At 59.2% G+C, this 12,121-nt stretch overlaps 1 protein-coding gene across 2 annotated transcripts in view; it reads right to left on the bottom strand.

Moving 5' to 3' along the window:
• Nucleotides 1-12,121, bottom strand: part of Cerk (ceramide kinase) — a 28,515-nt gene that overhangs the window by 10,181 nt on the left and 6,213 nt on the right. For both annotated transcript variants that reach the window (XM_042697968.1, XM_042697969.1), the window contains exons 2-5: nucleotides 4,892-5,005; nucleotides 4,243-4,365; nucleotides 3,210-3,335; nucleotides 1,819-1,882 (exon numbers count right to left, since the gene is read on the bottom strand). In XM_042697968.1, the coding sequence (XP_042553902.1) occupies nucleotides 1,819-1,882; nucleotides 3,210-3,335; nucleotides 4,243-4,365; nucleotides 4,892-5,005 (427 nt within the window). The remainder of the gene's footprint in view (nucleotides 1-1,818; nucleotides 1,883-3,209; nucleotides 3,336-4,242; nucleotides 4,366-4,891; nucleotides 5,006-12,121) is intronic.

Raw genomic sequence — 12,121 nt, 5'->3', positions numbered from 1 at the left:
TCCCAATCTCTCCCTCTCTAGAAGGATTACACGAGCAAGCCAGACCCCCCCACGGCCCATGGGAACCGGGGACCTGAGTGCCAGGAGGCAGCTTGCAAGTTTGGGCCTAGCAGGTGTCTGAGAAGGTGATCTTGAACCTTCCCTGGGTGGCAGGGTGGCGGCTCCGCCAACTGCTCTCCTGCCGGACCCTGGCACTGCAGCACCGTGAACGCCGGTGTGAGCAGCTGAAAACACTCATAACTCAGGCTCCAATGGTGTTGCTCATGGCAGAGCGCTTGCTAACACACACAAGGTCCTGGGCTCAGGCCTCAACACTGCAACAATAAAAAGTAAAAGCAAAAACAATGCAACAACTGAAAATCCTTAAACTCTTGAAGATTGAAGCCTGCTGGGCAGCACAGCAGAGCCGAGCAGCTGCATGTCTCCTAAAGGTGGGCGTGGGGCGGCCAGCGGGTAGGAGCCTACCACCGGTCCTTGTCCTCTTCTGGTCCACCCACAGGCGGCCTTCCTGCGCATGGCACTGTCACCCCTGGGAGTGGCCTTGCGGGTTTGGACATAGGAGAGGGGAGACCGAGTCAGGGCTGAGTGGGCAGGGCCAAGAGCAGGAGGAGAGGAGAAGAAGCCCAGACTGAGGGGTGGGGCAGGTGTGCTGTCTGGGGCTGGAGATGACAGGGTCTGTGTGAGCAGCATGGAGCTGTACGTGTGTGTGTGTCCATGCACACGTGTGTGTGTGCAGAGACATATCCTGTGACCCTAGAGAAGATAGAGGGCATGTTCAGAGCCTGGTGCCACCTGACCAATCCGACTCAGGAAGCTGAGACCACCTGGATAAGCCAGCCTGGATAAACAAGGCTGTGAGGTTCTCAGCAAAATGCCAGACTGGAAATGTGGTTCAAGTGGTAAAGCACCAGCCATGAATAAGAAGACAGGGTGAGAGCGTGAGGCCTGAGGTCAAGTTGGTACAGGCACAGCATAAATAACTGCAGCTCCTATCCCACACACAAAGCCACAAGCTGAAGCTATGGCCCAAGTGGCAGAATGGTTGCCTCGAGTTCAAACCCCGGCACCACCAAAATAAGAGTAGTAAGAACAACAACAACCAGGGAACATCATTAGTGCCACATTATCACAGCAGGACACTGGACTACAGACAGACACCACTGCAACTTTAGGCAGCCCCACAGTGGGTTGGCTTCCTCCTGTGTGGACACTGAACTGTATGAAGACATCCGACAAAAGCCTGAACAGGAAGCCAGGGCTGCCCAACCGCGTCTTCCCCACAGCGGTGGCTGAGCCTCCACATCGCTGCCTTTCGTGGACTTGCTATAAGAAGCATGTTTACAGCTGGGCACTGGTGTCTCTCACCTGCAATTCTGGCTATTGAAGAAGCTGAGATCTAAGGATCGAGGTTCAACACTAGCCTTGGCACACAAATCTCCAATCTTCCAGCAAAAAGCAGGAAGTGGAGGTGTGGCTCTAGTGGTAGAGCACCAGCCTTGAGTGAAAGAACCAAGTAGACTGTGAGGCTTTGAGTTCAAGCTCCAATAATGGCACAAAAGGAGGAGGAAGAGGAAGGGAGGAGAAGGTGGAAGAGAAGGAGAAGGGGAAGAGAAAGGAGGAAGAGGAAGAGGAGGAAGAAAAGGAGGAGCAAGAGGAGAAAGAGAAGGAGGAGGGAAAGGAAGAGAATGAGGGAAAGGAGGAGGAGGAGGGGAAGGAGCTGGAGGAGGAGAGGGAAAGGAGAAAGGAGGGGGAAGAGGAGGAGATGGTGGGAGGCCTCCACTGGATCCACGGCAGACAACCGGGAGAACAGCTACCCACCCGTCATAGGCATCCACGTCCATCTCGTACAGAGCCTCCTTGGCTTGATTGGGGTGTTCGGTAACTGTGGGGAACATCACAGGGTATGGTTTATACACACATCTGGGAATCCACGAAGGTAAGAGGCCATACGCCATTCCGTCACTGGTCACGGTGTGGTTGGGAGGCTTTCTGGAGGCCTTCCAGAGGAAACGGCCCCTCAGCTCTGACTACCGCCCCCTCTGCCAGGGCCAGCACTGTCCTCCTTGGGGGACGTCCCGGGGTGACACCTGCCATCGGCTGACTTCGCTGTCAGCAATCGTTTCTTTGAGGGTAGTGAACTCTGCACGGCTACCACTGTGTTTCTCCTGTTGTCGCGGTGGAAACGACGCGGAAGGGAGGTCTCGGTGCCTGGGTCCCCGACACACAATTCTGCATCCTGCTTTTCCTTCTACCTCGATCGTAGAAGGTGCGCCCCCCCACCGCCCCGTGCCAGCGGGACGGAGGCACACGCACTCACTGATGATGTCGGTGGTGATGGAGGCTCCCGTGGGCTCACGCCCGGTGTCCCCCCCCCGTCCCCACCCCGTGCTGCCCGCCCCCCGCCCCGTGCTGCCCCCCCACCGCCCCGTGCCAGCGGGACGGAGGCACACGCACTCACTGATGATGTCGGTGGTGATGGAGGCTCCCGTGGGCTCACGCCCGGTGCCCCCCCCCGTCCCCGCCCCGTGCTGCCCGCCCCCCGCCCCGTGCTGCCCCCCCCCCGTCCCCACCCCGTGCCAGCGGGACGGAGGCACACGCACTCACTGATGATGTCGGTGGTGATGGAGGCTCCCGTGGGCTCACGCCCCGTGCTGCCCCCCCCCGTCCCCGCCCCGTGCCAGCGGGACGGAGGCACACGCACTCACTGATGATGTCGGTGGTGATGGAGGCTCCCGTGGGCTCACGCCCGGTGCCCCCTCCCGTCCCCGCCCCGTGCTGCCCGCCCCCAGCCCCGTGCTGCCCGCCCCCCGCCCTGTGCCAGCGGGACGGAGACACACGCACTCACTGATGATGTCGGTGGTGATGGAGGCTCCCGTGGGCTCACGCCCGGTGCCCCCCCCGTCCCCGCCCCGTGCTGCCCCCCCCGTCCCCGCCCCGTGCTGCCCGCCCCCCGCCCTGTGCCAGCGGGACGGAGGCACACGCACTCACTGATGATGTCGGTGGTGATGGAGGCTCCCGTGGGCTCACGCCCGGTGCCCCTCCCCGTCCCCGCCCCGTGCTGCCCGCCCCCCGCCCTGTGCCAGCGGGACGGAGGCACACGCACTCACTGATGATGTCGGTGGTGATGGAGGCTCCCGTGGGCTCACGCCCGGTGCCCCCCCCCCCCCGTCCCCGCCCCGTGCCAGCGGGACGGAGGCACACGCACTCACTGATGATGTCGGTGGTGATGGAGGCCAGTGTGAAGAGCGGCGCCACCTTCCTCTCGTAGATCCGCTTGCCGTGGCCTTTGCCCCCAAAGGGGTTGATGAACACCAGTAAGTGCTTAGGTCTCGAGGCTGCCAAACAAGGCCATCACGTAAGCCAGTGACCATAACAAACCCAAGCACTCTGCTACCGACTCAGAGTGTGTGTGTGTGTGCGTGCGTGTGTGCGTGTGCGCGCGCGTGCACGCATGCTCCAGTTCTGGGGCTTAACTCAGAGGCTGGACTCTGTCCCTGAGCTTTTTCACTCTTACAACCAAGAGGAAAGCAGGCTACTCATAGCTATGGTGAGAACCACAACTCCACTTCTAGCTTTTTGGTGGTGAATCTGAGACAAAAGTCCATGGACTTTCTTGCTCAAGCTGGCTTTCAACATCAATCCTCAGATTTCAGCCTCCTGAGTAGCTACATTGACAGTAACATCCCTAAGTATTCTTAAATGTGAAATATGATGATGATAAAGACTTTCCTATTCTGGCTACAAATGTGGCTCAGTGATAGAGTGCTTGCTTAGCACACATGAAGCCCTGGGTTCAAGTCCTCAGTACCATATAAACAAAAAGCCAGAAATGGTGCTGTGGCTCAAGTGGTAGAGTGCTAGCCTTGAGCAAAAGAAGCTCAGGGACAGCGCCCAGGCCCTGAGTTCAAGCCCCGGGACTGGCAAAAAAAAAAAAAATTTCCTATTTTATGGAAAGAGAAAAGACACAGTGTAAGTGGGACAAGCTTTGCGCGTGTGCGTGCGTGCGTGTGCGTGTGTGTGTGCGCGTGCGTGTGTGCGTGCGTATGCGTGTGTGCGTGCGTGTGCATGTGTAAAGAAGGTCCCAGGAGTGTACAACTGTGTCTCCTGACCAGCGGGGGGGCTGCAGCCTCGCTCTGCTCATGTGAGGGAAGCCTGTCTGCTGGGAACAGAAGCAGAGGCTGAGGTCCAGAAGGAAGCATGGAGGAGAGCACACACGCACGCGCACACGCACAGTGCACGTACTCAGCCTCTGCAGCAGCTCTCGGAGGGTCTGCAGCCACAGCTGGCACAGCTGCTCCTCGGTGCTCCAAAAGGTCACCTGCGCCCACTTCCAGCGGTGATGTCGCGCCCTCTTCACGCAGTGCACTGCACAGAAAGCAACCCGGTCAGGGGGGCCACAGCCCTGGTGACAGCCACTCTCCAGGAGCTCGCGTCCTTCTCGCTGGTGAGGGGATTCCCAACGCACATTACAAAAACATGAGGGAAACTTCTCAGACCTTCTAAGCCACAGAGGGGACTAACAAAGAAGAGAGTCTGGGCATGATGGCAGACGCCTATAATCCCAGCACTCTGGAGCCTGAGTGAGGATCGCAAGTTCAAGACTAGTGTGAGCTACACATCATGAGACTTCGCCTCAAACACACACACACACACACACACACACACACACACACACACACAAGTTAGTAATCAGTTAAAAACAATCAAATAAAGAAAACGACAAAGGCTGGTCAACAGCCTGAAGGTGAACTAACAGCAGATCCTGGAAAACAGGAAGATTCTACAGAGGTAAATGAGCCACCCGCTGGGCTGGCTGACCCGTGGCCCGCCCTGTCCTTCCTGTCCCTGCATGGGCCGAAGGAGCCATGGGGGAGACCCCAAGGCGGGTCACCTGTGAACGCGTAGGGCTTCTCCATTTTCTGCCAGCGGCCGCTGCCGGAGTGTTTCCCGTGGGCGTCCGTTTCCTCCACGGTAATGAGCTCGGACACGGGCAGGGAGCAGACATCTGCAAAGACACAGCCTTGTGGCCATGGCTGGCCAGACCCCGCACCAAGGCCCGCTTGCCAAGAACCCAATCCCAAAGGGAGGCTGGCCACCATGTTTTAACTCAGAGCTAGAGGACAGACATGGGGTGGTGTTAGCCAAAGACGGGGTGTCTCACCCAATGACCCCCAAACATGGGCTGCAAATTGTCACACAGGAGCTGCTGAGCCATTCGAGCAGCAAATGCTGACAGGCCAGCCCCTGTGCGAGACAGGGAGCCAGGGCCACCAGGAGTGAAAGCGAGAGTGGGGGCCTGACTCGGGAGGGCTGGGGTCTGCCGCATGCATGCAGGACAGCCCTGGGCGTTTCTGTCTGGGCGTTTATTTTTATTGTGAAGGTCATGTACAGTTACAGGTGTACAAGTCAGGTAGTGAGTGCATTTCCTTTGAAAGTGTCACCTCTTCCCTCCTTTTCTCCCCGGTTTTCCCTGACCCCTCCCCACGAGTTGTATAGTTCATTTTCAACACAATGTCTCATGACCACCACTGCTGCACTGATGGCTTTTTGAAATAGGTCTCACTATGTAGCTCCAGCTGGCCTCTAAGTCCAAACCTTCCTGTCTCTGCCCCTGCATGGTGTGCTACCATGTTCTATGCAGGCCTTCTCTCGCCTGGGAGCCCAGGAGGCAGACGAATCAACCCTGGTTCATGGGCGTGCTGTAAGTATGGGGTTCATGGGCATGCTGCAAGTATGGGGTTCATGGGTGTGCTGCAAGTATGGGGTTCATGGGCATGTTGCAAGTATGGGGTTCATGGGTGTGCTGTAAGTATGGGGTTCATGGGCATGCTGCAAGTATGGGGTTCGGATCAAAAGCAAGCTCTCAGCTGGGCACACAACTGAGGAAGACGCAGATCCAAAGGAACATGCCCAGGAGAGCACCGAAGATTTCAGAGAGCAAGACCCTCTTTGGGCAGACTGGCTTCCAAAATCTTTTTCACAAAGTACTGGCAGGGATTCACAGTGTATTTCTGACACAGAACAACAATACAATTTGCAGCTAGCTTCCTAGGTTAGCTACAGAATGCAAGGTGGCTAAATACAGAGTCGTTGACAAGAATCAAACAGCACAGTAAGTTGCGGTATCATTTTGCATTGGTTGTAAAGCTGTGGCCTGCGGGAAGTGGCCAGAAGCTAGGGAGGCATACGGAGCCCGGCTTCTGACTGCTGCAGATCCTGAAGGACTCGGAGCAGGGCCGGCTCCGGAAGTATATGTGAGGAGCAAGTCACGCCTCGGGCCGGCTCTCTTCCCATTTCCACCCGCTCCTCCTCCTCCCCTGGCTTCTGCAGATGCAGCGCGCTCTTCCCAGACTGCCAGCTCCGCCACGGGCATCCTGACGGGCGCCGAAGCCTCTGCGGGAAGCTTTGGGGGCTCCTCTCGGTCTCCTGCAGGCCCGAGCACAGCAGCGGGCACAGCGGCGGGAGGGACGAAAGCTTCTCAGTATCCTAACAATGGGCGGAGTCAGGCCACAGTACTACCAAAGCCATGCATCACACCACCAAACAACAAAGCAAGGCCAGTGACACACAGCAACCCACTTAGAGTCCGTGGATGAATCGCATCTACTCCCGCAGATCCAGAGCGACGCTGCACAGCTCCTGGGCCAGCCTCTACTGCACACAAGGCCAGCACTGCCAACCCAGGCTAGAGCTCCGAAAATGGCTTCTCATGACTCAAGTACGCTGACACACATACTACTTCCTTTCTTCCTGGGCTTTGATAAGCCACATCCCAGCTCCAAGGAATTTTGAGGTCACGTGGTACACTGTGGCCCAAACGTAAACCTTATTTGCTTTATTCAAGAGAGAGAGAGAGGAGGAGGAGGAGGAGGAGGAGGAGGAGGAGGTGGAAGAGGAAGGGAGGGAGGGAAGGGAAGGGAAGGGAAGGGAAGGGAAGGGAAGGGAAGGGAAGGGAAGGGAAGGGAAGGGAAGGGAAGGGAAGGGAAGGGAAGGGAAGGGAAGGGAAGGGAAGCAAGCGAGCCAGAAGGGGTGTGGCTGCTCCCGCAGACCGTGTCCCTCTTCTGGACCAGGGCCACCTGTGCATGTGCAGAAGACCTGGGTCCTTCCCAGCCCAAGTCACATCTGCATGCTGCGGCACAACGCTCTGCTCTTCAAAATGCTCAGTTTTTACTAAAAGGCAAAGAACTGGACCAGGAATGGCAAAAGCAGACAGCAGCTTCCTGAGGAACGCAGGGCACTAACTGGCCCCACCAGTCAGAGTGCACCTCTGGCCAGTCACGGGGACAGCGGGCAGCGGAGGAGGTGTAAGATGGCCACTGTGGGGGTGCCGCACTCAGTGCCCACCCCGCCATGCGCACGTCCATGTGGGCAGCAGGGAGGATGAGGGTGAGCAGGGAAGGAGCAGGGAAGGCTGCCGGGCCGCGCACCGCTGCAGCAACTCCTGCGGAGAACCCACTGGTGGGGAAGGAGAGGGATGGCCAGAAGCAGGGCTGCGAGCAGAGCCGGCCCGGCCCTGTCTGCGGCAGCCCCTTGCTGCGCCCACATCCCTGGCCTCAACCAGCGCCTGCCAGGCTCCGGCGCCAGGTGCCGCTGCTCCGCAGTCTTGCTCATCACTGGGTGGTTTTGTCTCTGTCCTCAGAAACCAACCCGGCCCCTTCCCTCTTCCTGGAGATGGGAGCAGAGCCGAACATTTCGGACCATAACAGGAGGCGATGATGCGTTTTCCCCTGCGTTCACACGCGAGCTGCGCCTGTCATGTAACACAAGGAGCATGGGGACAGGAAGGCTCTGCCCGAGCCCTCTGCTGACCAAAATGCCAGGAGCTGCCAAGTAGAACTGTCCGGCCCCGAGTGCCCCACGCACAGCCTCTGATGTTTAGTCTACCCGTGCTACTCTTCCAGAAACTTCCCTCCCTTCCCATCCCCAGCCTAGGCCCAGCATACTTCCACACACTCACGCATGATCCAGGGCCCTCGTCTCCTCTGCCACCATCGCCACAACCCCCCCCCCCCTGCAAGTCTCCCGTGGTGCGGTGCCATGCTGCATGGCCATCCCTGTGGCCACCCCAGGCTCCCCCGTGGGGACAGCCTCGTGAGGACCCGGGCACAGCTGGCATGACAGATGTCACCACAAGAGCAGCGAGGCCCTCCGTGACACCGGTGCTGTGGTGACACAGACGGAGCACACGCGTGAACGCACACCCACCAGGACGGGGTCAAGGCAGTCAGAAAGGTGCTGCCGGCCTCCGCAGCCCGGGGGCCGCTGCACCCCCAGCCTCCGCAGCCCGGGGCCCCTGAGCCTCTCAGAGACACACAACTAGCAGGGAGCAGGCTCACCGCGGCTGCAACCCTCCTGCGGCTCTTCACAAATGTCAGCTCTGGTGGGAGGTGGACAGAGGGAACAGGCAAGAAAGCCGGCCCCCGGCACTGGCCAGCAGTGCTGGCGCGCCGTGCCAGGCTGGGGCTGCGTCCCCCGGGGCAGGCATGGTGAGGTGACTTACATGCCCAACCTGCACAGCAACAATGCCCTAGAGGAGGGACACGCCAGACACCTGGGCGGGGCTCCACAACCACCCTGCAGGGAGACACAACGCAACGTGTTTCCACGGCAATGCGCGCACTGGCGCTGAATGCACACTGACCCTCATTAAGATCACAGGTGAGGTGAGCCAAGCTCAGAGACACAAACGCAGCATGCTTCCTCTACAGGCAGAAGCTACACCTGATACACACCAGGACATGATCAATGATGCAGAACTCGGCATTCACATACAGCAAAATCAGAGGATGTTCTTAGGAGAGGAATACCAAGTTGCCATGCCTGTGTGTATCCCATCATATAATATGATACTTATTGTGATATATCCCATGATATAATATGATACTTATTGTGATGAAAAAAATTACAGGTGGGCCCTTGCCTGTGGAAGGTCAGGTGAGAAGCAGCACTCCCGTGCCAGGGCAACCCAGAAATGCCATGCAGGTGACAGGTGGTTGGAGAGCGGACCCCTCGCCCGTCCCTCCTGCCCAGCTGGCAATGCTGACAAGGCGGCAGAGGAGGCTTTGCACACGGCCCCACGGTGCTGGACGGCCATCAAGTCCATCAGCTGCTGCTTGGGAAGCAGAGCCCCTGGGGAGAGCCCGGGGGCCCCTCAAGGTCCCTTCCACAACCAGGACACATTCCACCAGCAGTTACCTGCGGCCCTGAGGTTCCCACAGACCTACAATGCACAGGTTCAGGGAGCTGCCTCTGGGCCTGGGCGTGACAGGGAGGGCAACTCTCCGACCCACAGCCCTGCGGTGCTGGCGACCCTGAGGCTGGGTCCCAACCCCTGGGGTGATGGGGGTTCCCGCTGCCCCCAGCCACAGAGACCCGTGTGAGAGGGCGGGGCCGGCAGCTGCCAGGCCCCTTCCACAGCCTCCCCTGGGTCTTAGGAACCGGCCGGAGCTGTCCCCAGGCGGACTCAGATCAGGAAAAGGGCCAGGAGGACGGGCCTCTGTTGAGAACATGTCCTCCCACGGCTTGAGTGTCCTTTCAGGTAATTTTCCACTCCTGACAACGCACAGGCCCCTGCTGACAACCTCGTGCTGACCTCCTACCACTGCCCAGGGGGAGCTGCGAGGGACAGGGGACCACAGACCAGCACTGAGCGGGCACCCACTGACGACGCCAGCCATTTCCGAAAGCTTCGGTCACGAATGTGAGCGTCTGAAGGCCACACAGGACCAGCACTCAGTGAGGTTTCCTCACAAAGAACGGCCTCCCGGTCCCACCGTGAGAAGCGAGTCCAGACTTGGCTCCGAGTCTCCGGGCAGGCGGGCAGCGTGAGGCTGGGGACCCCAGGGCCTGGACATAGCCCGGCCACCACTCCCTCTCGCTGTGAACGTGGAGTCACACCAGCATGCGTGCACGCCAAGAGTGCGTCTACGTGAAAGCTGACTTTAAAATACTGGCTGAAACACACATAAGCCAGCCTGTGCCTGCCTTCTCCACAGCCTCTCACGAGGCCGACCCACGGTGGCCAGGGTTCTCAGCGCCGGAGCACCCGAGGAGCAAGCTTAAAGCGAGCTCAGACTCGCAGCAAAGGAGAGTCCGCAGTCTTACAGCTGCCATGGGCTGCTGCAGGCTGGCCAGGCCACCCAAGGGCAGCAGCAGATGCCCCTTCTGCCTGCCACGCAGCGCCTGCTTCTCAGCTCGGTCTGAGTTCCACTTGTCAGCTCACCTGACAGCTCAGCTCGTTTTGTGCTTAAACCGGAGTCATGCTCTCACCTGCCTTCCCACTCAAAGATGGCGCTCTACCACTTGAGCCTCACCCCCACTTCTGGCTTTCTGCTGGTTAATTGGAGAGTCTCATGGACTCTTCTGCCCAGGCTGGCTTCATACCTTGATCCTCAGATCTCAGCCTCCTGAGTAGCCAGGATGACCGGCGTGAGCCACCAATGCCTGGCGGACAGTTTAATAATGAAACAACTGCAGACAGCAAGTCCACCCGAACCTGCTGACTCTGACCATGACTGTGCTGCCCCCAAAACCAGCCTGGCCTGGGCCACCATCAGAGGCCCCCAATAGCCCTTTCCCTCCAGGGCCAGGTACAACCTCTGCTGCCTGTGGGTGATCCGTGCCCTAAAGCAGTCCAGACGCCAGCCCCGGGACTCTGAGGGTGTGGACCCCGTCCCATCTGGATGGGGGGAGCAGTCCTCGGGGCTGCTCCGAAGGAGCCTTCCCTGGTCTCTGCAGAGTCAAGCTGGTTTCACGGCAAGCCATTCTTCACTCTGCCAACACAGGGCGCTAGGTGTAACAGTGACAGCATGTGCTGTCTGCCGCCCACCGGCGCTGGCCCTGCCCAGCTATGTGGCCTTGGGCCACTGATTTCCTCTGCCTGGAAGTGGGGACACAGGACTGCCAGGGATGGCACCCGTAGGACACCGAGGGGGCCAGTGCAGGCCAGCTCTGGCACAGACACGGTGGAACGAGCCCCAGCCTGCCCTGACCCTGACGCTTGCGACTTAGGATACCAACAATCAAGAGTCCACAGCGCCCTCGGGCTGGCTGGTCCCGGCGGCCCAGGGGCAGAGCGCACGCCCAGCCCAGCGCTCCTTCCTACCCTGACCTTTGTCCATCGCTAGGCACAAATCTTCAGAAAGTCAGGCCCTAAGCTATTTCAAACTGTGCTGCGCTCTTGGAAGGAATTCAATTGCCAGAGAGACCATGGTTTGATCCAACTTTTGAAAGCAGTGGTCCATGGGGACTGAGGACTGACCACAGCAAAGCCCAGCGGGCTTGCCTCAGTCAGCACTGGCCCAGCCTCACTCCCAGCCAGGATGTACCAAGCCTCTGCCTGCCTCATGCCTGGGGCTTGCAGAGCCTCCATCCCACTCCCAAACGAGCCTGCTGCGGACAGGTGTAGAGCCGGAGGCAGGCAGCACGGAAGCAGCTGGGCACAGCTGTGCACATCTGCCCCGCGAGAGGCCCAGACACCACACAACAAACATCAAGGGTGAGCCAGTTCACCAACTTTCCCAGGGTCCTAGAACGCAACAGGAAGCCGGGGTTTGGGGAGGCCTCACCGAGCCCGCAGCAGGGCACCGCCAGAGCAAAGGCCTGCAGACCGAGGCCAGCGGGGCAGGGGCGGCTGAGGATCAGGGAGGGTCTTGGCGGGAGCCCCAGACTGTAGGGCTTGAGGCAGCTGCGCTGACTGGCTTCTCCTCCTGGGAGTAACAGAGCCCCAAGGGCCAACCCACCAGAGCCCAGGCCACCAGCTCCGCTGGCCTGGCAGGGCGAGAGCAATCCTCAAAGTCCATGCGGCAAACATGGGGAGCCAAATGGATAAATGGAACGCAGAGGTAAATCTACAGTTGTATTTAGACTGAATGTCAGCCCGGCTCCAGTGGGCCCAGGAAGCACACAGCCGCCCACGCTGTCTGCTTCCATAGATGCTTTAACTCCTGACTTCACACTTCAGTTAATGTGAGTCTGTGTGAAACTGGGTTGAGGCGCGTCACTGGACCAGTGTGAGGCCTAAATTCAGTGCACAAGCCTAGCCGCTGCTGCGCAGGGAGCGCCTGACCCGCCCTACTGGGCGTGCACTGCCAGAGGCAAACCCCAAGAGGACACACTCCCC

This window comes from Dipodomys spectabilis, unplaced genomic scaffold (assembly GCF_019054845.1).
Source record: "Dipodomys spectabilis isolate Male_0828 unplaced genomic scaffold, ASM1905484v1 ptg000230l, whole genome shotgun sequence".
Taxonomy (NCBI): Eukaryota; Metazoa; Chordata; class Mammalia; order Rodentia; family Heteromyidae; genus Dipodomys; species Dipodomys spectabilis.
This window is presented reverse-complemented; position numbering and strand designations above follow the sequence as displayed.